The sequence below is a fragment of the Phasianus colchicus genome, chromosome 16 (genome assembly GCF_987193195.1).
Source record: "Phasianus colchicus chromosome 16, bPhaCol1.hap1.1, whole genome shotgun sequence".
NCBI lineage: Eukaryota > Metazoa > Chordata > Aves > Galliformes > Phasianidae > Phasianus > Phasianus colchicus.
In genome coordinates this window covers 7,918,217-7,942,349 of record NC_143451.1, presented here as the reverse complement: position 1 = coordinate 7,942,349, position 24,133 = coordinate 7,918,217, and the positions used below count along the sequence as shown (strand labels likewise).

General features: G+C 41.5%; 2 protein-coding genes across 5 annotated transcripts in view; both read left to right on the top strand.

Moving 5' to 3' along the window:
* Positions 1-14,941, top strand: part of CCP110 (centriolar coiled-coil protein 110) — a 35,972-nt gene extending 21,031 nt beyond the window's left edge. Inside the window, exon 16 of one of the 3 annotated variants that reach the window (XM_090151646.1) lies at positions 14,852-14,941. The gene's annotated coding sequence lies outside the window, so the exon portion shown is untranslated. Of the gene's footprint in view, positions 1-13,784; positions 13,804-14,851 lie in introns of those variants that run through there. The other 2 variants (XM_090151648.1, XM_090151654.1) reach the window with 2 other exon arrangements.
* Positions 46-23,789, top strand: MOSMO (modulator of smoothened). 2 transcript variants are annotated; one of them, XM_031606549.2, is made up of 3 exons: positions 46-482; positions 14,852-15,064; positions 23,023-23,789. In XM_031606549.2, exons 1-3 carry the CDS (start codon positions 377-379, stop codon positions 23,205-23,207), a joined length of 504 nt encoding a protein of 167 aa, XP_031462409.1. In that variant the 5' UTR covers positions 46-376; the 3' UTR covers positions 23,208-23,789. The 2 variants fall into 2 exon arrangements, 1 of the variants encoding a protein (XP_031462409.1); XR_016471727.1 differs by lacking the exon at positions 46-482 and adding an exon at positions 17,940-18,035 and having other exon boundaries at positions 14,945-15,064; positions 23,023-23,110.
* The last annotated feature ends 344 nt before the right edge of the window (positions 23,790-24,133 follow it).

Sequence of the window (24,133 nt, the reverse complement as noted above, 5' to 3'; positions counted from 1 at the left end):
GCTGCTATCCGCGCCTCCTCCGAGAGATGGGCGGGACGGGGGCACCGCGTTCGATTCGAGTCGAGTATTCCACCTGCACGCCTTCGGCACGTTTCTCCGCAGCCGCGACCCCGGGCCGCCGCCCGCCCGTACCGGAGCCGAGGTCCGGCAGCCGCAGTTCCCGCCCCCGGCTCCCGGCCCCGCCTCCCCCCGCCCAGGGCCGCCGCGGTTTCCCTTCCGGAGTCAGCGCCGCTCCCCCGCCCGCCGGGTTCGCTTCCGGCTCCGCGCGGGGCCGTTCCTGGCGCCGCCGCCGAGGGGAGCGCGGGGCCCATGGAGCCGCGGCTGTGAGGCGCCCCGGCCCGGGCCCGCCGCGGGAGCCGGGCGGCGGCCGGAGGAGATGGACAAACTGACCGTCATCTCAGGATGCCTCTTCCTGGCCGCGGACATCTTCGCCATCGCCAGCCTGGCCAACCCCGACTGGATCAACACCGGCGAGTCCGCGGGTGAGGCGGCGGGGCTGCGGCGGGGCGGGGGCCGCGGGCGCCGCTGCGGCGGCGGGGCTGCGGGGCGGGGCGGCGGCGGCCCTGGGCTGGCGGCTCCGAGGGCTTCCAGCCCGGAACCCGGCTCTCCTTCTTTTAAAAAAGAACGGGGCGCTTTGCGTGCCGCGCTGACGCTGCCGGTAGGAGCGGCTGGTCGCCGCCTGTTGCCGAGGGCGGGAGGGGCGCGGGGCGGGCCGGTGCTGCGGGTCTCCCGGGCGGGATGCGCTCCGAGCGTCCGCGGTACGGATGAGCGACGGGGCGCCGGGCTGCAGGCTGCTGTCCTGTGTGCCGGCAGGGTGTTCCGAAACTTCTGCTGCTGCCTTGCCTGGTGCTCGGCTTCGTAAGAGGACTGAGCTGTTCCAGGTGAAGTCTCTGCGTCCTTCGCTCTGGTGGAGCTTTGGAAGCCTCGGCAGACAGAGGCTGATGGCAGGGCGTTCCTCTGACCCGCTGTCTTTATCCGTATGGTTTGGCCGCATTGGTTCTGTCAGTCCAGCCTGGAACCTGGCTGCTCGAGTCACTTCACCGAGCTCAGCTCTCAGCACTGCCCTCAGGACGTCCCGTCATCCCTGTCTGTTGTGGTGATCTTCCTGCCCGCGGCCCTGAGAGCAGTTGGTCCTCTCCTCTTACATCCCCCCAGCAGTGTGCTGCAGTAAGGAGCCCTTCTGTAGGCACTGGCAGTGACATAACAATCCTTGTGGTAAACGTGTAGATGTGTCTGTCCGAAGCCCTTCCCCATGTCTGTAGGTCCAACCCCGTGTGTCAGGTGTTGGCTTCTCTCTGCCTGTCCAGCAATGAGATAATAAAATCTATCTTGAAAAAGTTGCTCATGGGGAACTAAGTGCAGACCATTAATATCTGTTAAAGAAAAATGCTTAATGTCTATTTATAATACAAAAACAGCTCCTTGATGTAATGTGCCTAGAAATCATGGATTCTCAGTTACTTGATGGGTGATTGCTTGAGAATCACCTGCCGTCCCTATCTTTTAGAGTTTTTAGGATTGCAAACAGGTTTTACCTGCAATTAGGCTGGCAAACGTGAAATCTGTGTGGATTTTCTGCAGCACTTTTCAAATTGTGTTTTGACAGACCAGTGACTTATTTTATTGCCATCTTCTGAAGCCGAACAAGTTGTTGGCTTTTAGAAATCACAAAGGAGAGGTGGCTGTCATACCATGGCTCCCTTAATGGCTGTTTGGTAGATTTTTATCAATGTGGGATTTGAATTACTCTGTTCTAAGATTTCTGGCTAGAAGCAATGTAAATATGCATTTCCAGTGCTTAGAGCTGCTGAAAGGAACCTTTTGCCCGAACTCAAAGGAAGTGCAAGGATGCCCATTCACTCAAGGACTTCCTGTAGTAAGCACTGTGGTACTGAATGATGAGGTGGCTGTTTCTGAGTGCCATTCAGTAGCCAGAGATGCTGTGGAGAAGTATAGCATAGGAGGACACTGCTGTGAGGATGCTGCCCTGACTGTGTCCCAGCCCCAGCTGCTAGTGAGATGCAGGAATCCCTCAGCACACGGACTCGAGCCCTCCCAGCTTGGGTGCTTGCAGCTACACAGTAGGTCTTCTAAAGTGTCCTGTTCTCAACTGGTGAAACAAACTGTTTATTTGCATAACCTCTTTGTCCTTTGGTTCATCTGCTGTGGGAGTAATTCTAGGTGCTGCTTTACAAGTCAGCCTGGTATCAAGGAGGAATGTGAAAGATCGTGTTTCCTTGCTTGGCTGCTGCCCTCAGTCCTGAAGGCGGCACAGAGCAGCCCAGCCTCAGTGCTGCAGCTGCTTGGGGACTGCATAGAGCAGAGCTCTCAGCAGAGCTCTCAGCAGATGTGGGGACACAGCATTGCAGCAGCTCCATCACAATCCTCTGCAGCCATTGAGACTGGAAACCTGGGCTTGGGTTCCAGGAGAAAGATCCATTCTGGGGTAAATGCAAAGAAATACATACGTCATACTCCATTGGTGCTGGTGATTTTCTGCTAAATGGGATATCAAAGCAATTTGGATGCTTTAATGTTGTTGTTGTTGGTTTTTTTTTTTTTTCCCCCTGAAAAATGTAGATTGCTTTAAATGTTTTATTTAAAGGAGCTTATATTCTCAGGAGAACAGTATGGGGGAAGGGCTGATGTGTCTCCCAAGTTCTACTCTTGCAGGCAGCTTTATAGTCAGTTGAAAACTGTTGGCTGTAAAAATTCCTCTCTAGCACTGTAATTATGAGGGAATGAGCACCACAGAGGGCACAGAAGGTTTCAGATTCAGGCCAGAGAGGAAATACACCTCCATGGAAGTGGATCCAAGTCTTTGTTTGGTGCTCTTCCTCTACGTATTTTTGCAAGAATCATTCCTTATTTTAGTTTCAGGTATTTTATACATCTTTGAGCTTATAAAGGAAACTTGAAAATTAAATAGATTTTTCTCTCATGCAGCTCTCAGTGAGGTTTAGTTATACCTCTTGTACTACAGTGGTAAACACCCATCTGGGAACCTCAGTATTCCTGTATTGACATCCTTTTATTCTTAAACTGGTATTCTGTGTGAGAAATAAGGGCAGAGTTGGCTTTAACATAAGTCAGTGCCTAAAATCCCACTCATTTCACTAGTAATGAATTTTGTGCCTGTATCTGTACGCTTCTGTAATGAACAGGTTATTCCAGCAGCAGTGCTCAGTCCTTCTGTGGACAAAAGACACAACCAGCACCCACAGTTGAAATGAGACGTGGTACGTGTTAGGGGGGTTGGTGATTTGGAATGCTTTTAGGGTGGGTCGAATAATTCAGCAGGAGTTTAAATCAAATAATCCCTCCCTTCAGCAAGCCATGCTATCAGCTTGTTTTTTGTGCCTTCATTATCCCTTTCTATGGAGCACTGGTGATTCCAACTTATAGCACAAAGCAGTGATTAAGTAAAACTGAATGTCAGAATTTAAGTGTGGTGAATTACATGTAAAGCAAGTGTTTGTTGCATCCTCTTATATTGATACATGCATCACAGTGAGACACAGGATAAAATCTTATGGCTGGTTTGTGTACACACCACAAAGCAAGTCTGGGTGACATGAGTGCTTGCTAAAAAGCGATCTGCAAAGCCATTGTGAGCATCAGACGTGTGTTTAAAATCAGGTTCTTGGTTATCATGTCCCAGAACACGCTTTCCTTTGGCTGCCCCGCATGGATGAGTGGGCAGAGGCAGTGCTCTGGCACGCTGCTGAGCAGGGCAACAAGTCCCAAGGTTTTTGTGCCTCTGAGAATGCCAACAGAAGAGCCGCACAGAGCACATAAGAACTAGTAAGGATTGGCAAAGAATGTAGAAACCCAAGTCCTGAATACTGCCTATAAGTGGTGTGCCTCTGCTGGGAGTGGCCCCAACATCTTCAGGATCTCCATCCATTCCCTTTGACAGCTAGATGTCTTCCAGGCCATACAGACGATGTCAACATGTGACAGAGCAGAGGATGTGTGCTGTGTTTGGCTTCTGTCACTGACCAGACCTTAAGGCGTAAGAAAAGCTAGCAGTAAGGCATTGTTGTATTGAATTAACTTTGTGCTTGCTCAACTTTTAAACATATGGAACTATTTTATGTGTAGGAAGAATCTCATAAAAGAGTGCTGTGTTAGCCTGGTTACTTGAGCATGCCGGAGCAGGGAGGAGAAAACTGCCTGGTTTTGTCCAGGGGGGAACCGAATTTTGTATTTGCTTTTTACTGTACAACTGAATACTGCTTCTGTAAGGCAAATGTCTTGTTTTCTCTTTAGTGTGAATGTATACAGCTGTTAGTTTGTGTCTCCCCAAGTGCTGTTGAGTTACTCGGTCTCTAATGAGTGTTGAAGAACTGGGTAAGAAATCCGTAGTTTAAGTAGAGGTCTGGGAGCCAGTAACTTGTGTTTTCCTTCCAACCTGAGCAGCTGGATGACTGAGGTTGGGTGCTGGAAAGTTGTCATGGCAGTGCTCTCAGTAGAACAGAGGTGCTATTCTTCATCATGAGAATGGTGAGAAATTGGAAGCAAAGCTTTGATTTTATTCATTTTAAACCTTGGTTTCCTATCATAGTTTTACTTTGTTAAGCAGAGGGTAAATTTAAGAGTAACTGGTACTACATTTGTCTTTTTCTGATAGTAGATATTTTTGGTAGGGTACTTGAGTTTTACGTATTTAGAATAACTTTCTCTTCAAAGTGTTCATCTCACAGCCATGTGTACGGCTGCTGTAGGACCAGACTGCATTCAGTGTGTGTGGGTGCAGGCAATGGTCTGCCCTTTGCTTTCCTCAAGGAGCGCATTGTTGTAAATCTGCCTTATAAACGGTACTAATTGTCATAAAGATGCATTGTTGAGGCTTTGGAAACTGTCTGTGTTTTGCTAATAAAAGTAATGGCTTGTTTAAATCATCTTAGAGCTGCTTTCAGGCATGCTTACTACATTCATTGGTGTGATGTGACAGTGGGATTAACGGAAGTGTCACTTAAAATATGAATCTTAAAAGTAAGGCTGCAATGCTATGTACTGCAAATCAGGGATTTAAAACTGACATCTGAAAAATGGAATCGTGTTAATGACTGAGGCTTATTCAGAACGGTTGTTGTGCTTAGTTTCCAGCCAGCACTTAGATGCAAGCAGCATTATGTAAACTCAGTTTGTACTTTTGCCAAAGCAAAGATCAGTAGGTCAAACTTTTAAGCCTGACCTTCTTTTTTTAATAGGTACTTCTTTTTTTAATAGGTACTTCTTTTTTTAATAGGTACTTCACAAACTCAGCTGCTTCCTTCATGCATTTTTGTTAGTCTTGAACCAAAGTAGAGAGAACTAACTTTTCTTGCCTGCTGCAGTGTGGTGATTAGGATTTACATCGCATGTGGGAGTCCTTCAGCTAGTTCTGGTATCCTTTTCCAGATGTTGCCCACACCCGTGTATTTCAGAAAAAGGTAAACTGGAGTAATTCGTGGCTGAGGAGGAGCAGTAACCTGTGTAGAGGTTATGTACTGCTTTTGAATCAAATGCAGAGTGGTTTGTAATGTGGTGAAACAAATACAGTATTCTTGTACAAAGTAATAAGGGAGAATGAGAAATTATTATAAATTCAGAGTTTATAAATCTTCACCTTTTGAAACGAATGTATAATTGCTTTATTGTAAGTTGTTACAATTCACAGTGGTGACATTTTTCCTGATGGACAGAGCCCTTCTACTGGGGGCAATATGCAGGAACCACATTTCTGTGGTAGCTTTGCTGCAATCCCCTTCTGCTCTCTTCAGCTGCCCTTCTCAGTCTCACTTTTGTTCCCTAAGCTCTGACTGCTGATGGTACGCACAGGTCTGAAAAGCTGGAGATATGGCCAGGAAGAGGATCTGTGCAGGGTATGTGCCTCTTTTAAGCAGAGGGGAAAACATGCTGGAGCATTTGAGTGGCAAATGACATTTGCCAAATCCCCAGGAATTTGTATGGAATTAACAGCTGTAGATTAGATCCTTTCTCAGAGAGAAGTTCTTGGTTTCTTCCTTTTTTATTGCATTTGATTTTTTAATTAAGCGATATCTTGTTTGTGTGTGTTTGGTTGTTTTTTTTTTTTCTTTAAATATTGTCAATAGAATTGATTGCAAAAGTTTGGGCTCTGTTGGGTACCATAGGCACACAGTGTGGTTGTGCTGGTTTGTCTGCAGGGTGAGCTGATAGGAGACGCTCACTGCACTGAAACGCTGGTTAGGGTTCCAAAGGTCCACAGAGTGCGTAGAGTCCACTGCCTCTCTTTAAGCAAGACATGCTTAGTGTGTTATGTCTGTGTCCTTGGGGTGAACTGACGTGCTCCCTGCTGGAGGTTTCAGCAGCCTTCTAGGGAGCTGTTGCAGAAACAGAGGCGGCACTCCATGCACACTGCAGTCAGAACAGCTGGCTGCTACCCAGGAGCCTCATGGTAGGTGCAGTTCTGGGCAATAATTTACAAAGCACTTTGAGATCATTAAGGATGACAGTCTTCCAGGGTGTAATGTTTGATAATCCACTGTGTTTTATATTTTTTTCAGCCAAATAGAATTTGTTACATCTTGAACTTCCCCATTAGCAATTCTTTGCATAGACATTAGGCACTCGCTAGTAGGGCTGAGCTGCCTCTGAGTTGTTATTCCTAATGGTTTAATAATCAGATGGCTGTGTTTGTGTGCACTTTAATCAAAGATTTTACCTTTGTAGAGCAGGGGAAAATGGTGCTGTGCCAGGCGGTGTGAGAAGCGCTGTGCAGGGAGAGATGTCACAGGGGGGAAGAAGGGACTTCTTTTCCTTATGTTGAATTCTGTTCTGAAACTAACCATGTGCTTTAATTAACATGTTAATGATGTAGTTTTCTGCTGTCGAAACTTGTATAGGAAGAAGTATGTTTCAGTTTGTTTTTTAAACTCACGTGTGGTTCAACTTCATGCAACAGGATTGTGCAGGAGACATTCTTTCAGTGGAATGTTACTGGGTTGTTCGGCAGTTGCAGAAAGCACCCTGAAGCTTACTGTGTGAAAAACGTGAAATGAAAGGGTGGAATAGAGTAAAGGCTGGAAGCAGTTATTGCTGACAGAGGAAAATGATCCTTATTACTTCAGAATTTCATTTGTTAAAATGTACAGGCCTTCTCGAGAGCTGGGCCAGAGCTTGCATTTTCTGCCTCTCCTCCAATGACTCTGTGACAAGGCCAGAGAAGTTGCTTCAGATCGCAAGCAGGAAGGTTGACAGATATTTCTTCTTTGTGAATGAAGAAAGCAGTAGAATACTTCACTTGGTGTGATCGGGGGACTTTTGTTCTGATCCACTTGAATGTACATCTGTGAAGCCCCAAACTCAAAAGGCTTGGTGAAATGGTACTTTGAGATACACAGAAGGAGTTAAAAACCAACGGCCCTGCTCTCCAGTTGTAGTCAACCCACAAACAGGTCAGTGTAAAACACTGTGAGGAAAGTGATCCGCTGAAAGGTGAGGACCTGGAATTTGTGTTGGTGCCAGCTGTGTCTGTACCACACAGCAGCCCCTGGTGCTGCCACTGCCAGCCATTGCGGTCACCTCATGGTGCTGGCCAGGTGTGAGGGGGCACGTGGCCATGTCTGGTTGTTGGTGGGGAGCAGATGCTCCTGAGGAGATCAGGTGGCACTGCGGGCTGTTGGGTGGAGGGCTGGTCTTTGTGGCTCTGTCTGAAGCCAAATATAACTTCATTAAAAACAACAGCAACAGCGCAAGCCGGTTGGATGCTAAGTGGCAGAACAGCAGGAGGTGCCATAGCTTCTGGCATTCTACTGAATGCATGGCATAAAACTGGTGAAGCTGACTAGAAAAAAAATCCATTTAAATGTTGACACTGCCTTTGATCTTTCTTTTTTTTGGCACTGAATTTTGTCATCTTTCAGTAGTCTTACTTTGATTGGGGGAAAAATGGAAATAGCCACAGATTTATTTTTGTTTATTTTTTAAAATTAAAGTTTTACACTTCTTGCTTATTTGCTTTAAAGCAGAACAAGTTCTCCCTGGCAGGCTCTTGCCATTTCAGAAACTTAAGGTTGTAGTGTTCACTGGCAGTACTATTCTATCACACAAACACTTATAGTGTAAGAAAAGCAACATCCAGAAGGGTGCTGCTTACTATAGATCCTGTTTACCAACATTTAATTAATGCTGTCTTCTAAAGTTGGAAAGAACACTGTCAGCATGGGCAGATTTCTTGACAGTGATACATGAGAACACACAGAGCCTTTGTTATGTCCTCAGGAGAGTTGCTCCTGTGTTTTGGCCTGAGGATAACCAAGTGTTTGGTGGTTCATCTCTTTAAAACAGACAATATAAATAAAGACCTTGCACTGAAGTCTTATATGCTGAAGTTCAGAAGCAAACTTGCTGCTTATTGGTCCAAATATCTGCAATATAAACATCATAGCTCCTAAATCCTAAAGACTGTCATCTGCAGTAATACACTTTTCTAGTACGTGTCAGTCATAAGGGTCCTTCCCAGTATTGCTGCCCCTGATTTATTTACTTCTCTCTGGCAGTAAGAGGAGGGAGGAAGGGAGAACTCTTCTTTGTGGAGGGAGATTTGTTTTGAATTATGCATGGTACCAGTACTGAATTGAAAACTTCTGAGGCAATTCAGGCTCCACAAGCTGTTCAGCAAGAAGGCAGGCCATTCTACTAATATGTCTCAACTCTTCAAAATTTTTGAGATGAGAATTCTTCTGTTTAAAAGCCAGGAATAAGCTCTGGATTTCTAAACAGTGTCAGAAATGGTACCACCTAATAAATTGTCTGGACATCAGATTGTTAAACAGAATTCAATTAATAGGTTCATGACAGCTACCAAACTGTTTGAAGCTAGCAAAGCTACATATTAATGCCAGAATTAGTGTTTTTCTATAAGAAAGTCACTTAGTTTTTGAAACAGAGGAACATCATTTACGTTTCTAGTGCAAGAATGGGGCATTTCAAACTTGGTTTGAGGAGAGAATAGTCTGAGGGAATAAATGGAGTAGAAGAGAAATAGCAGTTTATATAATGTATCTTGCAGAACTGCTCTTAAAAATTGCACTGTGGATATAGCAAGGACTTTGCAAGTAAATCTCATTCTTCATTAAAAATGATCTTTAAACATTGTAAAAAATACTTTTTAGATGTGTGTTTTGAGCCAACAAGTATTTACTGGGCATATGAACTGACCATGCTTCTGGTCACTTGATCAAACAGTACTGGTCTGCTTAGAGTGAGAAGCTCCAAAACTTTTCCAGGATTACCATAGCTATGAGATGATGCAAGAGAGAAAGTGTGTCAAAAACGTAAGATCTGGCATGTAAAGGATGGGAATGATAATCCATAGTCCCTTTGTTTTGGACTCCTATGTATTCTGTGCCTTTGCAATTAATCCTCCTTTACTCTTTTAAGCCTTTCTTTAAATTATCCTCTAACATTCATAAATCTTATCTTAGTGAATCAGAACCTGGTTATCTCAATCTACTAACTGAGTGACATACTGGAGCATCACAGTGGTAGAATCAATCTGTCATGGCACATCCCAAGTACTGTACTTGCATGGCAACCTCAAAGGTACTTTAGTGGTGTAATTGCGAAGTGACATGTTTTCAAACTATGCCCCATCCCTCAAAAAAACTTTGGGGTGGTAGCAGACCTGGTATTCTTATGCTTGATTGGAAATTGATTCTACTTATCTTATATTTGATCCTCTCATGTACCTTTCATGGTTCTTTAGATACGATCCAGATACTGTCCTACATTGAAGTGAAAATGTGAAGGAAAGTGTTACTTGACTTACAGTTACTTACATACATGCAGTTAACTACAGTTAATAATTTACAGAATGCTCAAAGATGACATTATTTGAGGCCATAAGGTTCTGATCATTTTTGGATAACAAAATCTGAGCCCCAGCTGTGGGCATCCTTCAGGGAAACCTCTCCTAGAGATCCCATGATTTGGCTTGACTGTTGCATACCTCTGAGAATCGAAGTTTCCCCAGTGTTGTTAATCCTTTCCTCATCAGTTCATACCAGAAACCACAAGCATCCTACAAAGGCATAGCTTTTTCCTCTAACCTTCTGCATTGCTTACTTAGCAGCATGACTGCTCTTCTCATAAGAGAGGATGCAGAGCCTGAATTCTCACCACATTTATTCTGGAGAAAGTAGCACTGACGGTATGCACCCTGGAGGGACCTCCGAGGCTGTACAGGGATGCATCAGCAGTGTCAGTTCTCTGGATTTTGGGATGGGCAGCTGGATTGCCAGGGAAGTCATTTCTAGAACACAGAACTCCCAGAACAAAGTAAGTCTTTCCCTCTTCCTTCTTTGGATAATATATAATTTAAAACACCGATGCAGAGATTTAGTCTGCCAGGACCAAATCACTGCATTCACTTTAGACTGTGAAGCTTCCACTTGGATTCAGGAGCATGCTACAGCTCTGCATAGACAGCTGCAGTCTGTTCCTGCTGTTAGATGGATCTGGACCTTTTTCCGCTCAGATTTATTAACTGCACAGAACTTAGAAACTTTCCAAAAATAACTTCCTTTCCTCCTGTCCTTATCTCTGTGGCCCAGTAAGTTGCAGGGAATGGCTTAGCTGAGCTGTCCTTATTTTACATGTCATTCTCTGGCATGTGACTGTTACCTAACCAGCAGCTATGAATGTTTTAGTATGCCCATATAACATGGCTCAATGTACTGTGCTCATTACTAAATCATAGAACTTATCAGTGTCCTTGCAACATTGGCAGTGCATTGTGCTTTTACCACATTAATTACTTCATATGCCTCAGTGCACCACACCAGAGCCCCTCCTGTGCCCACCTGGTCCTGCATGTTCCCACCATCGAATAGATGAGAGGTGAATATCTGCATAGCTGTTGTTGAGCTGCTGCTTTCCAACCATGGCATCACTGTGCCATGTCAATAATTCAGAAGCGATGGAGAGATGGGGGAGTGTAAAGGCTGCAGCACTTTTTGTTTCTGGGCACAATGTTCACTGCCTCCTGGTGGCTGTGCTGTTGCCATGGAAACAGGAGTGGGATGGCACAGCAGCGTGCTGGCATGGGGCTGCTGGGAGCAGCAGCACATCTGTCCAGGTGTGAAACACAGACTCACCTTCCCTCTATCTGGGGTCTTTTCCCCTTTCTCTCAACAGTTTTGTGAAACTTAGTTGTTAAACATGATGCTCCCAGGTTTTAGAGTATGTGTTGAAGAGTTTTGTTACAGATTTTGTAAAAATATGCAGTGTCAAAAAGGGAGTGTTACTGGTGGTCTGGAGGAGTGGGGTGAGGTCGTGTAGGAATGTGATCATGAAATCTTTCACTGATACAAAGCGAAGTCCTGTTTATTGTCAGACTTAGGCTTGAGGAAGGTGGTCTGGTCTATTGGAAACTGGTACTTTAGGGAATAGATTTACTGTGAAAGACTAAGGACTGCTTCATTGACCTTTTTTCCTCTATTTTGAGCAAGGCTGAACTGATCTGCAGCACTTGGCAACCTCCTGATGCCACCCTCAGGCTGCGGGTGGGCTGCTGTGTGTATGCAGCCATAGAGCATATCCATCTTTATCTGCTGGCATTACCTATGCTGTTTGTTTTGTTGCTGTCTTAGGTGCTTAGATTTTCCAGTTATGCTGCAATTACTCTTGAAGTAATGGCTAAAAGCTTTCTTCATAGGAATAAGAGTGGAACTTGATGGCTGGCTTGAGATGAACGACTGGGCTGTTCTCCACCAGCTGAGTCTCTCTCTCCTTTCAGTGGCAGATCAGTTAAGGCTAACCAAGGTTATCTGTACCAGGTTAGTTTATTGGCAATTATTCACGCGCTTCCTTCAAAGTAGGACCAAATACCATGGAAACCCTCTTTTCTTTTGAATTCCTTGGCAAATAAATACACCTTTTCTACACCAAAGTAAAGTCTTATAGAACCAAAGTGTGTACCTATATAGGTATGAATCTGCCCAGCAGAGTAATTCCAGCTGGCTTGCAGGATGTTCTGTGGCACTCAGTATTGATTCATTTTGTACCCATTCTTCTTTTAGGGTCTGCCTTCAACAGATGTTACTATGGGAGGTTTAACTTGCTTCTGCCTCAGTTTTAGTATACAGGTGTGGTATCCTGTATCGTGAACAGAAACTTGAAATTCATGAGCATATAATGAGGTTGTTTCTCCTAGCTACCTCTATGAAACCTTTGGGAGTGCTTCAGAAATCTTCTTTTGCCCTCTTGCCTCCCAGGAGTCTCCAGTCTCCAGGTTCAACGCTTTGAATGTGGAGTGTATCTACTTCAAGTTTGTAATCCATGAAGCACACTTAAGAGTAAATACTGAGCATGTGTTAGCAAAAGCTTAATGCTAGAGTATAAAGTTCAGTCTTGGTCCTCCAAAATAACACATGCTGCAATTTATTTGCCAGTGCTTTAAAAATCTGATTAAAAATAAAGAGTGGAACAACACTGTTGGGCAATGGATGTGATATTTAGGAAACCATAATCTAAGTAGTTTCTTGCAACTATCCTTGTGTCTTTGGAAGAGGTGCTGGCTGATACTGGTAGACTGGAGGTTTAACCTTTTGGTTGGTTCTTGAAGGGGTTGGGAATCAGCCCATGGAAGAGCTGATGTGGACAGCAAAAAGATTTATTCTTAAAAACGTTAGTTCCAAGTAGAGTTATTTTCTGTTTTCTCTAGCTAAGACACTACTGGGCTTAGCCTTGATCCCTTCTGAAACTGGCATGTTATATGTGCTCTTTTTAATTGAAAAACATCTTCAGTACCAACTGCAGAGTGAGTCTGAAAGGCGAGTCCATTGTCTCTTTCCAGTAATACAGCAGCTGGTAGTTGAAGGAAATACACAGAATGGAATGGAGGCCAGCACAGTGGTTCTTCACAGTGTTGCTTTTGTCAAAGTTAAGGTGCTTTCAGTACATGTGAATTCAAGAAACATCTATTGTTAGAGTTATATAGTTTTTACATTTTTAGAAGTCGTTCTTTATTTTAGAACTCAGTTTAGACAGAACTACTATTAGAAAAATTGTTAAATCTCAGTCTTGCAGAGTGATTGCAGTTAATTCCCTGTTCTGTGATAGTGCAGTGAATAGCCTCTTTATCCCCAAGCTACTTAGTGTTTCATATGAGGTTCTGCTGTGTGTGTGTTTCGAGGACGCTGACTTTTAAAGACATGTGCACATCTCCATTCTGGCCTGGCAGCTTGTTTAAAATGAAAACGTAGCAGACTATGAGAAAGCAACTGAGAAGCAGTTCATGTAGAACTGCACTGTGCAGGTATGTGAGATGGTAAGAGTGCTTGTGTGACTCTGGCTGAGCTCTGTGTAATCCTAGTGCACAGCCATGGTTCAGCTGTTTTGTATACAGAGTAGAAAATGCCAATTTTGTAGTTTAATAATTGTGGGTTTTGTAACTGACTCATTTTTTAAGGACTTTAACTTCCAAGTAAAAATTAATCTCCAAATCTTTCAGCTGATGAATATGTAATTAAGATGATACATTTGAATAGGACTGAAAGCTTGTAGTCTAGCGGTTACAGGAATGCTTCAAAAGAATTGAATCAGTAATGTTTTTGTTCTTCTCATCCTCTGGGAGTGTACCACAAGCACTAACTATTGTAACATGGTGTTTGTTCTTTTGACTGTTAGCTTGCTTCTTTCTGGAAGAGTTGCCTCTTCATCATAAGTAGATCAACAGTTTTTACTTATCAAAATTAGTGGAGGAAGATGTTGACTCTAATACTTTCCACTGTTGACTTTGACTTCTAATTTAGATAAAGGACAATTGTGATTATTTAAGGAAAGAGCTCAGAAGAAGAGACACATTTGAAAAATATAGGACTTAAGAAGAGACACTGGAAGAAATGGATTTTGACCTTAAATATTAATATTGAGGTAAAATTTTCAAGATAAAGAGAATTTCGCTATTAAATTCCACTAAAAGCTGCTTTACGCATGAGACTCAAAAGTAATAAAATAGATTTTAAATCAGAATACTTGGATCTATTTGAAAATACATCGTTTTGTGTCACAGAATTCTGTGTGTTGTGATATATCCTTTGCTCAACCCTCTAGTTGCATTCCATTTTGCTACTTCAAGAGTCAAATATATCTTACATTATTTTTGTTTTCTTGGCAGAATTTGTCACTACACTATGGTTCCCTTACCAGTCTTGGTCTGTTCTTAGGATCTTTTCAACTAGTAGAATAGATATCCCAGTTGTTGAGCGTAGTAACCCATGTTAGTTGTCAAAATAATTGTCCTAAGTGTCTTGGGTAGAGGGACTCTTAAACACCTACTGTTAAGAAGTATAGTGGTTGCTTTTTTTTTTTTTTTTAATATTCTTAAAATCTTAGTGTGAACTAAATGCAGATCCCACTGTGAGACCTAGAGGCTTAGAGCTGTCTTTATAGATAAGGGGAAAAGGCTAAGACAATTAAGAACACTTCAGGGGGCTGCATCCTGTTTGGTTACATTATGAAAGTTTTTTACCTCGCAGAGATGAGGGAGTGGTGCTCTCTACAGCCCTGCCACCACTTCAGCTGGCAGTGGCAGGATTCACAGGAGTGCTTTATTGCTTTGATTAGAGCTTGACTGCCACTCAAGAACCAGATATAGCCTGTAGCTATCTCACTGCAATTTATGCAAGTGTTTGATGAAAGAATATGAAGATAGATGCTTTAAACATGTCCCTTCTATCCTCTGTCTTTGACAGGCTTATTAAGGCTCATCAAAGAAAGAATCCCATATTTTAGAACAAACCTGAGATGCAGTTTGCAATTGAGCGCCCCTCAGAGAGGATTTTGAAAGTTTACATGCCTCTCTGCTGTGTATTTTCAGGTGCTCTCACAGTTGGCCTTGTGCGACAGTGTCAAACCATCCATGGACGTGACAGGACCTGTATTCCTCCACGGCTGCCTCCTGAGTGGGTCACTACGTTATTTTTCATCATAATGGGAATCATTTCACTAACTGTCACATGTGGTTTGCTGGTGGCTTCCCACTGGCGAAGAGAAGCTACTAAATATGCCCGCTGGATAGCTTTCACTGGAAGTAAGTGACCTCAACTGCACAGTTGACCTGTACACAGGATAAACTGGTGGAGTCTGAAATAACACATGGTGTTGTCAGGGAGCAGTTCTTAGGGCTCCTTCTTTACAAAATACTCTTTCTCTTCAAATACTGCATCTGAGAGAAAAAGGAAATTGTTCAAAAACTGAGGGATTGATATCTTAAGTGACTGATAATTGAGAGGGATTTCTAGCCTGTGAGTCCAAGCTGAGAGAAAGGAGGGCCTTGTATGCCCTGACCCCTTTGCCTTCCTTGAGGAGCGCCATTTGTTGACCTGTGAAAATGAGCAGAGATAGGAAGAGGTCAGTCCTGGATCATTCTTCCTTCCCCATGCCCCTGTATCCAGTACTTCTAGCCAAATGGGATGACGGGAATTCCCCTGTGTAGTTGATGCATCTGAGACTTTCTGCAGTCTGAAGTCCATCCCCACTTTAGGTGTTGCTGTTGAATACCTCGTTCAGTTTTGATGCTGGTTCAGTCCTGCTTGATGCTCACAGTGGGTGCATCCTAATTGGCTATGGGGGAGGACTGCCCACTGCAGAGCACCTGCTGTGCTTCACAGCACTGAGGCTTGCTTCCCTTAAGTGTCCTGCAGCAGCTCTTCAGCAGAGGGAACAGCAGTAATGTTTTTCTGCCACCCTTCATTGTGTGCTGCATGAACACCAGCATAATTCCTCACAGCAAAGACTGAGCCTCTTCCAGCAGCCCTGTTTCTACACAGGGGAATGTATGCTGTGGTTACTTCAGTGTAAAAGAAAAACAGTTAAACCACAAGTAAGGGAGTAACTGTCAAACTTCTTTTTCCTTAATGTGTGTTCCAGGCTTATGCCAGCTGTAAAATGGTGCTTTAATAGTGGTGATGATGGAATGAAAAAGTTCAAAATCTGACTGCTTTTAAGTTGACATATGACAACAGTGTACACACTAACTAGAAAATGCAAGCTTGTGGTTTATACAAACATAAGTAAGGTTTAATGGAAGTCTGTGGCAGCTAATGACATCTAATATAAATGAATTTAAGGTTGTTTGGAGAAGGGAATAATGTGTTAACAACAACAAAAAAATACAGCAAACAAAAAAAATGCCCTGAGCTTCAACAGAGGCACTTTGCTGAGGCACTTGTACAATCAAAGCTGTCTTTCTGACAACTTTTCTATGTAGCATATTAAACTGTCAGTGCAGCTATTGCAGACAAAGGAACTATTGAAATGCTGTATCCATTGTGGTTGGCTTGTATTCATTTTCTAATGAATGGCTAAAATAGACATACATATTGTTGAATGTCCCATGCCAGCTTTTCTAGTTGCCATTGTCTATTAATACATATTTCATGTGTATCTAATGTACACAGGAAGGGTTTAAATTCAAAATGCTGTATAAGATTAAGACACTTGCAGTGAGCAGATCTCAAAGCTATTCAGTTTTCAAGTATTTGGTTGTTTGTGGGTTACTGGGTTTTTTTGAGTACTATATAATATTTATTTATTGAGGGTTTTTTTTCCCCCACAATTCACAGCTTGCATTTTGATTTTTACATATTCTTTAAAATATTTCCAGTAATCAAATCCTTGCATGTCTAATTTTCTACAGCTTTGATGCTTACTTCAGATAAAAATTCTGATACCCTAAAGCTTGCTGTTTTCCCCCCCCCTTTCCTCCCCTCCCGTGGATTCCTTTGGGCTTGCAGTAGGGTCATTATTAGAAGCCTTAACTATAGAAGGATACTGCTTTGTTTCAGCACTTACCTTTGTTATGAGATGTTTAATAATGAAGCACATTAATTTGTTCTCTTGCAACTCAGAATTATTTGTAATTCTATTAAGATACATTTGCTGTGTTGCTGCAATATTTACCAGCATATATTTATCTTCAATAGATATGACTATGAACTCTGTATTAACAGTGATGATGGGAAATTTTATTTCTTAACTCACTTATAAGAAAGGAAGTGAATGGAAGGCAGAGTTGTTTATATTGACTTGCTGAAGAATAAATAAATTCTGTGGTTCATTCTATGGCAACAGAAATGAGTATTCTATCTGTAGATTGATATTAGGATGCATGTAAACGTGTGGCATTAACTGCCATGAACCTTCCTGTGAAGTGGCAGAGTGCTGTATTATGAAAACGTGGGTAACTCATTAGAACAGAGTAGGGAAAACTTCATAATTGTATTACATTTCTTCTGCAGGTGATTTCAAGACTGAACAGCCCAGTACAGGCGACTAACAGATACTCTCCTCGCAGAACTTTCAGAACATGACATAGGATGTGCTGTCCTAAGTGGCAGTGAAGTCTGCTGGGATTGCTAAAGGCATCTCTGGGACTGGCAGCTCTGTTCTCTTCAAATGCAAGGGGGGTCTAGATGAAATCATCTAATGACAAAGGATGCTCTTGCTCAGCCCTTTCCTTGCAACTCTGCCAGCAGCAAGGAGAGCCAGGCAAGAGGTCACTCTTGCCTTGCTCGTGCTGGAATTTGACCCCAATGGCTTAAGTCAGTTTGTTGCAGATCCCCTCTAGCTACCTTCTGTCCAAGGTGGTGAAATGCAGTCCAGAGAAGTCATGAGAAAGTCTCATTCTTATCCATAGGTGACTATCTGAAATACCTCTGTTTTTGAGGAAGAAGATGAAGACCTCCCTTGCAGAAGAGAAAGGTCTTGGAAGAGCAGTTCCATGTAGCTGGTTTAACAATATTATGTAGGGAAAAAGAACTTCCTGATTCTTTTGTCTTGATTTTTATGGTAATCATATGAAAGACTCTCAAGGAACTATTTAATGTTTTCCTCAATTGATAGAATTCTGTAGAGTAAATTGGTGCAAACATCTTCAGCACTTCATTCCTTTGCTCACTTTACAGAGCACAGTATGCTAATTCAGGGAAGAAGAGTCCAGGTCATAAACTAGTGCTGATTGCTTGGCATGCCTATACCAACACCATCAAAGAGAAGCAAAGGTAGGATAGTGTTTTTCTGCTACAACTAAAAGATTAAGATAGTATTAGATTGATTTTAGATATTGTTTTGGATTGTGATGACTTAATATTCAGGCTGTTGGTTTCAGCTTCTATTGCAGTCTATTTTCAGTTAAATATTTTACCCAGGTCATGTCCGTAGATGGGATCTATAGGGCCCTGGATGAGTCTTCGCACATATGCCTCTGTCCTCAGCAGGTTTTGTTGGCACTACTGATGACAGCAGAGAAAGCTGCTTGCTTTTCTTTTTGTTTCTAGCAAAGATCACAAAGGAGTAGCTCTCCTGAAGTAAGAATCAGAACTTTTTATCTCAGCAATGAAACCATTCTCCTCGATTTCTTAATCATATTGAGATTTAAGCTAACTGCATTATGTACTTTTTTGTTAGTGGAAATCTTGCTTGTAATAATGTCGTCTTTGATGACGCTTTTCAACAGTGCACTTTCTAAATATGAGTTACTGCTGAATGGTCTTCTCTGTCTTGGTTAGCTAACGGCACACAGAGGACAATTTTACTGTCATATATGTTCTTTTCACTTTGCAAGGGATGCACCTGAGAGTATTTATTAGTATTGTATTTGCATCTTTCCTCAGCCATTGATTGTTTTACCATATAGAAACTTGTCTTTTTGGCTTCCCTGCAAACTAGCTTTGTAGGTGGGAGGGAGATTTCAGTCTTTCAGGGCATGCTGCATGAATGACGAAAGTCATCCTTACGGCAAATGCAAAAGGTTTCATATTCTTCTTGTAGGGTTATTCAAGACTCACAGTATTCCTAACTGATGTGATAGGTATTATGACCCTGGGTGTAGATGCTGTCAAAACTATCATTGCTCTTTGAGCCCCGTTAATGTAGTGTCAAATTCACACACTGTAATGAAGTATGGATTCCATCTTGGTGTTCGTTTCCATGCTGCCCAGGTCTTTGTGTGCATCTTCAGTAAGAGGCATTGTAAACTTGGAGCTGTGCCTCGCCTGTTGATGGCAGCCAAAAATCTATCAGCTCTTCGTTGCATGGTATTGTTTACCTGTTGCTCAAGCTAACTGTCTGTTGCCATCCCAACTCTGTACTGCTTTGTCACTGATTATGCCCCATGGTATGGTGGCATAGATTGGTAGCAGGCAAGTAACCTGGTTTTGGTACTGTTCCATGCATCTCTGAACCATACTTCATTTTTTTTTTAATATGCTTTATCCTGGGTTCATAGAAGTTACTGCCACTGAATGCTAAAACAATTTTGAGCTTAAGAATTAAAGGAACTAGACCTCTTTTGACAGCCACTGGAAGTAGCCTAGAAATGATTGTGTTCTGTTACTGAATACTTCTGTTAATAGAAATTGTAATGGTTGTCTTTTCTGCAGTTTTTCCCTGAAATTGTAAGAAAAGACTTTTAAGGGAGAAGTTCTTTATGGGTTGCTGGAGGTGTTGATGGAAATCCACTGAGTTTATACTACCAGATATGAACATATATGTTTGTTTTACAGCTTGTATAAGAAATTCCTACCCTCTAGCCAACACTTCTTCTTCTTAAAGAATACATACTGAGTTAACTGAGTGCTTCCTCTCTTAGAATTTCTCTTTAGTTTTGGTGTTGGTTTTTCAGTACATTTATCATGTGGTCTTTTCTTACTATCATCTCAAAAAACTGCCATAAGTTGGCTTCCTATTCTGACAAAGAACTTCATGAAAACTGTTTTTCATTTGCTATTTCAGTAGATTAAAAATTCAGACCACACTGAGTAGAACTGCTCAGAAGCCTTCATAGCACTATTGTTATTTGGAAGAAAAAAGGTCTCCGGTTACTTTTGAAATATGGATGTGAATCAGCATTATTCAACTCCCTGCAATTCCAGAATTTATTTTTTTTTTCTCTTGTGAACTGAGAGAGAGTTGAGGTATCTGCACGCTTCTGTCCTCAGGCAGAAATGCAATGAGTCACTGGGCACGTGCTCCCCGTGGCAATACAGAGCCACCAGCAGCTCTCAGACCTACAGCACTGCTGGGTTTGTGTATGTACAGCATGCCTCACAGAGCAATTGCTTAGTAAAGAGAGATAAAAGATCTATTCTTCAGCCTTATCCATGCGGCCATCAGAACTCATATAGTTCTTGAATGTGATAAGGGAGACTTAAGCTTAGAAATGCACGTGGTGGTTTCAGCATCCTCAAGCTATTTCCAACATGCTTACTGCTGTTAATATGTAACAGCAATTCTGTAAATAACTGGAATGTTCTTCAGGGGTAAACTGGATGTAGCAGAAAATGTTGACTTATGGTAACGTCAAACATCTTCAGAGCTTTGCTTAAACTGTTACTAAAATTATGTGTTGCATTAATAAGTACTTGTTGTCAATCACTGTTTTCTGGACCACTCCAATGGAGAGCTCTTCTGCACTTAAACTGATCTGCTCAAAAACCACATACCTGAGCTTCCTCTCCTCAGCTGGACAGCCTGCTGGTTAAGATACAATTTTAAAAGGAGAAATATTCTTTAAGGATTTGACTGTGTAGTATGGGATTATGTGGATCCATAACCATATATTTAAAAGCCTTAAGATGAAATAATGTTTAATATGTGGTTTCTGTTTTTTTGGTATTGTTTTATAGCCTAACGTGGGAACACTGAGCAAGAGTTTAGTAACTGCAGCTGCCAGATTCGCTTGTGCACTTTTTTATCCTTAACCTGATGATGAATCACAGAATCACATAATGAAGTTTTATTAAAAGCAAGACACGAGCTCCCTCTAGTGGAACTAAAAACGTATTTATTTAGTTATTTTGATTTTTATTTATTTATTCCCAGCTAAGTATTTTAGTATAAGCAGAGAGGCCGATTGTCATTTTAGCAGCATTTAACTCAAGATGTGTGTAAGCTGTTTCATGCATTCAGGAATGCAGAGAACAGTTGATGGTTGGATATGCATTATGTGATCAAACCATCCTGTTTTGTTTGTGTAAATCCTGCATAGGCACTTCTTGAATTCAGCTTCGTCATGTTCGTAACTAGTCTCTGCCACAGAACACGATTGTTTTTCCATGAAGCTGAGACCTGTACTATGTGAATCACAATGTTTTGAGCATTAAGATATAAAATACATGATAAACATTTCATCTTGTACATAAACACGGAATTCATTAAAAGAAAATCTTCTAGTATTGCCATGTAACACTGTGGCTGGAAAAACCAGAGCATTAGCCAGAAGAAAAGTAGTGAAATTGCGTTCCAAAATATTGAAGCTGCTCTTCCCCATCATATCCTCAGCCTGAAAGAGTAGAGACTGTCTTGATGTTCTGTTAAGAACAAGCGAGCTGCTGAATTTATTTAAGGTACCTTTGGAAATAAAAGCATTGCTGACTTGTACAGGAACCAGCAGTTAAGGTGCTAGCTATTACTACTGCCATGTTAGGATTGTTTGGGTTGGCTTGGTTTTGTTGTTTTTTTTTTTTTGCTGTTGCTTAAGTACAGTTCCTGTATTTCTTACTAACTACAAAAAAGCAGCAATCTGTATTCAGAAGACTGAGCAAATTAGTATGTAGTATGGTACAGGCAGAGGCATTGTAGTTTGGCTTGAATCTTCTGAATTTTGTTTTCTCATTTTATATATACACTTTGAGGACTGGGAGATGGTTATGTCGCTGTGCTTCATATTAGGAGATGATTGTGTGAATATTTATAGAGTTGATGGAAGAACAGAACAGGTTCAATGCCTGTGTCCCTTTGATATAAAATAAGGATGTTCCACATCCAGTAAATAATATTTGAAAGAAATTTGAAATACATAGAAGTGAAATAAGAGTAAGGCACTAATTGTTGACGTAACTAGTAGAAATAAAATTCTATGTTCTAATACTGATTGAAGAAAAAGGAAGGATGGGGAAAAGAGAGTGTCTAATGATATAGTATTGAATACACACTCAAGCCAACTTAAAAGATCATCTTTTTTTATTGTGTGGAATCTCTTGCCTCTTAGAGATGCTATATATATATTTGGAAGCCATTCTCTTGCTAGAGACAGTACAGATCTGTTTATTGCTGTGTTCCCATTAAATAAGGTTACTTACTATCTTACTGTAAGAGCTATCTTACAGGAACACTGGTGTTCTCATCTGGGAAGGATTACAGCACTGCATATTCTGTACTGAGGAATTCTGGCCACTATTAATATCTGAAGGCCTGTGAAATGTATAATGTAATTTCAATTAATGGCTTTAGTAGGGATTCTGTGGTTGTTTGTTGGTGGTTTTTTTTTTTGTTTGTTTATTTTTGTATATTCACACAGGGTCAATTGTAAGCATGAACCACATATCTGAGTTAAACTATTCAAATGAAATGAGTCCCATTGCTCGTTCTCTTAAGTTCACAAAATTTGAACTTGATGTTTTTCACTAAGAATCTTAGATTAAATTGAATCAGGAAACTTTCTTTGAACCCCAATGGAAGATCTTAAGGAGATTTTGTTACTGAAGAAACAGTCATGAATTTAGGAAACTGATGTATTTTAATGAAAGAAACCATAGTAACAGTCTCTGTTTGCAATGTTTAGCAAAAGTTCTACATGAAAGGAGTTTTTGTGCAGAAGGGGAGAGGATGACTACAATTGGTAGAAGGCAACTCTGATAATAAAAAGGGAATTTGAATGTTAATTTAGCTTGATATGGGGGGAAATATCTAAAATAACTGGAGAAGTAACTGACTACATTCATGGATAGTGATAGAAGTATATCTGCCAAACTTTTATTATGTGAAAACAGTTCATGATCCGGTGAGCAGAGCTGAAATTACTATCAAAATGGTACTTGTGGGATCTTCTAAAAGCAAGGTAGAACCTTATTAATCATTTAAAGCCAGTTAGTGATGGGAATATCTCAGCTTTTCAGTTTGCTCAAAATACTTTGCTTTTCTGTACTGCTCTATGAACTGGTAAATATTTTGATTCTAACACTGTTTTTTTTTCTCTTTTCTTTGCAGTGATTCTATTCTGTATGGCAGCCCTAATATTTCCAATAGGTTTTTACATCAATGAAGTCGGAGGTCAACCATATAAATTACCCAATAACACAGTGGTTGGGTCTTCGTATGTACTGTTTGTCTTATCCATTTTCTTTACAATAGTTGGACTCCTATTTGCTGGCAAAGTTTGTTTACCTGGCTGATGAATGTTGAACTGCAGGACTTTGTTTTGGAAAAGAGCAAGACATCAGAATTGCATTCTCAGGAGGATGCCTAGATGTGACTATCAAACACTCACTGAAAAGAGGAATGCTTTGACTTTTTTTCACTATGCACTTTGGATTAAAAAAAAAAGGAGAGCCTTTCCCATAACCAAATACAGACAACGTTGACTAATCTCCTGAGCATATGTAATGCAGTCAGGTCTGCACTGTGATAGGAACTAGTGAAGAATGCTTTACACTGAGAAGCATAATTCCCCATGTTACTGTACTGTTCTAGTTTTTAACGTCTAATGATTTGGGAGTCAAAGTATTTATGAACTTTGTGGTAGACCAGAGGGTTGCAGAGAAATGCAAGCGAGGCTGGCCTCGCTGTGTAGGAGATTAGTATTTTACATCCTCTGTCTCATGAGCAAAGCCTTTGGCACCGGTATGGATCAGTCTTTCATTGCTGCACCAAGAAGCCAATAGAGCAAACGTTCTCTAAAATGTATGTACCATCAAGAAGACATACATCCCCTCCTCCCCCATAAGCTGTAGAAAAACACTAAAGAACATTTTAGAGGGGGATTTCTTCCTTATATTTATATAAATATATATATAAATATATATATATATTGCTGATGCAGTATACAGTGTGTGTGTATGTGTGCGTGTGTATATACACATATATGTATATATTTGTATATACACACAAATGGTTCCTGGAAGAGAACTCAGAACGCTTTGCTAGCAAAACACTGTGGTGTGCAAAACTAGAACTCAATAGAAAAAAAAGCCATTTCTCTGAAGGCCACATAGCTGAGAGTCTTCAGTTTACCTCATTCTTTGTAGCAGCCCTTGATTTTAACAGTTTTTGTATTAGGTACAAACAATCCCATGCCTTTTTAGGTGCAATTTTAAGTTAA

Coding starts and splice junctions, on each gene's coding strand:
- MOSMO (XM_031606549.2), top strand. CDS start 377: ATGGACAAACTGACCGTCATCTCAGGATGCCTCTTCCTGGCCGCGGAC. Junction 483..14,851: donor CAACACCGGCGAGTCCGCGG/GTGAGGCGGCGG, acceptor GTGTATTTTCAG/GTGCTCTCACAGTTGGCCTT. Junction 15,065..23,022: donor CTGGATAGCTTTCACTGGAA/GTAAGTGACCTC, acceptor TTTTCTTTGCAG/TGATTCTATTCTGTATGGCA.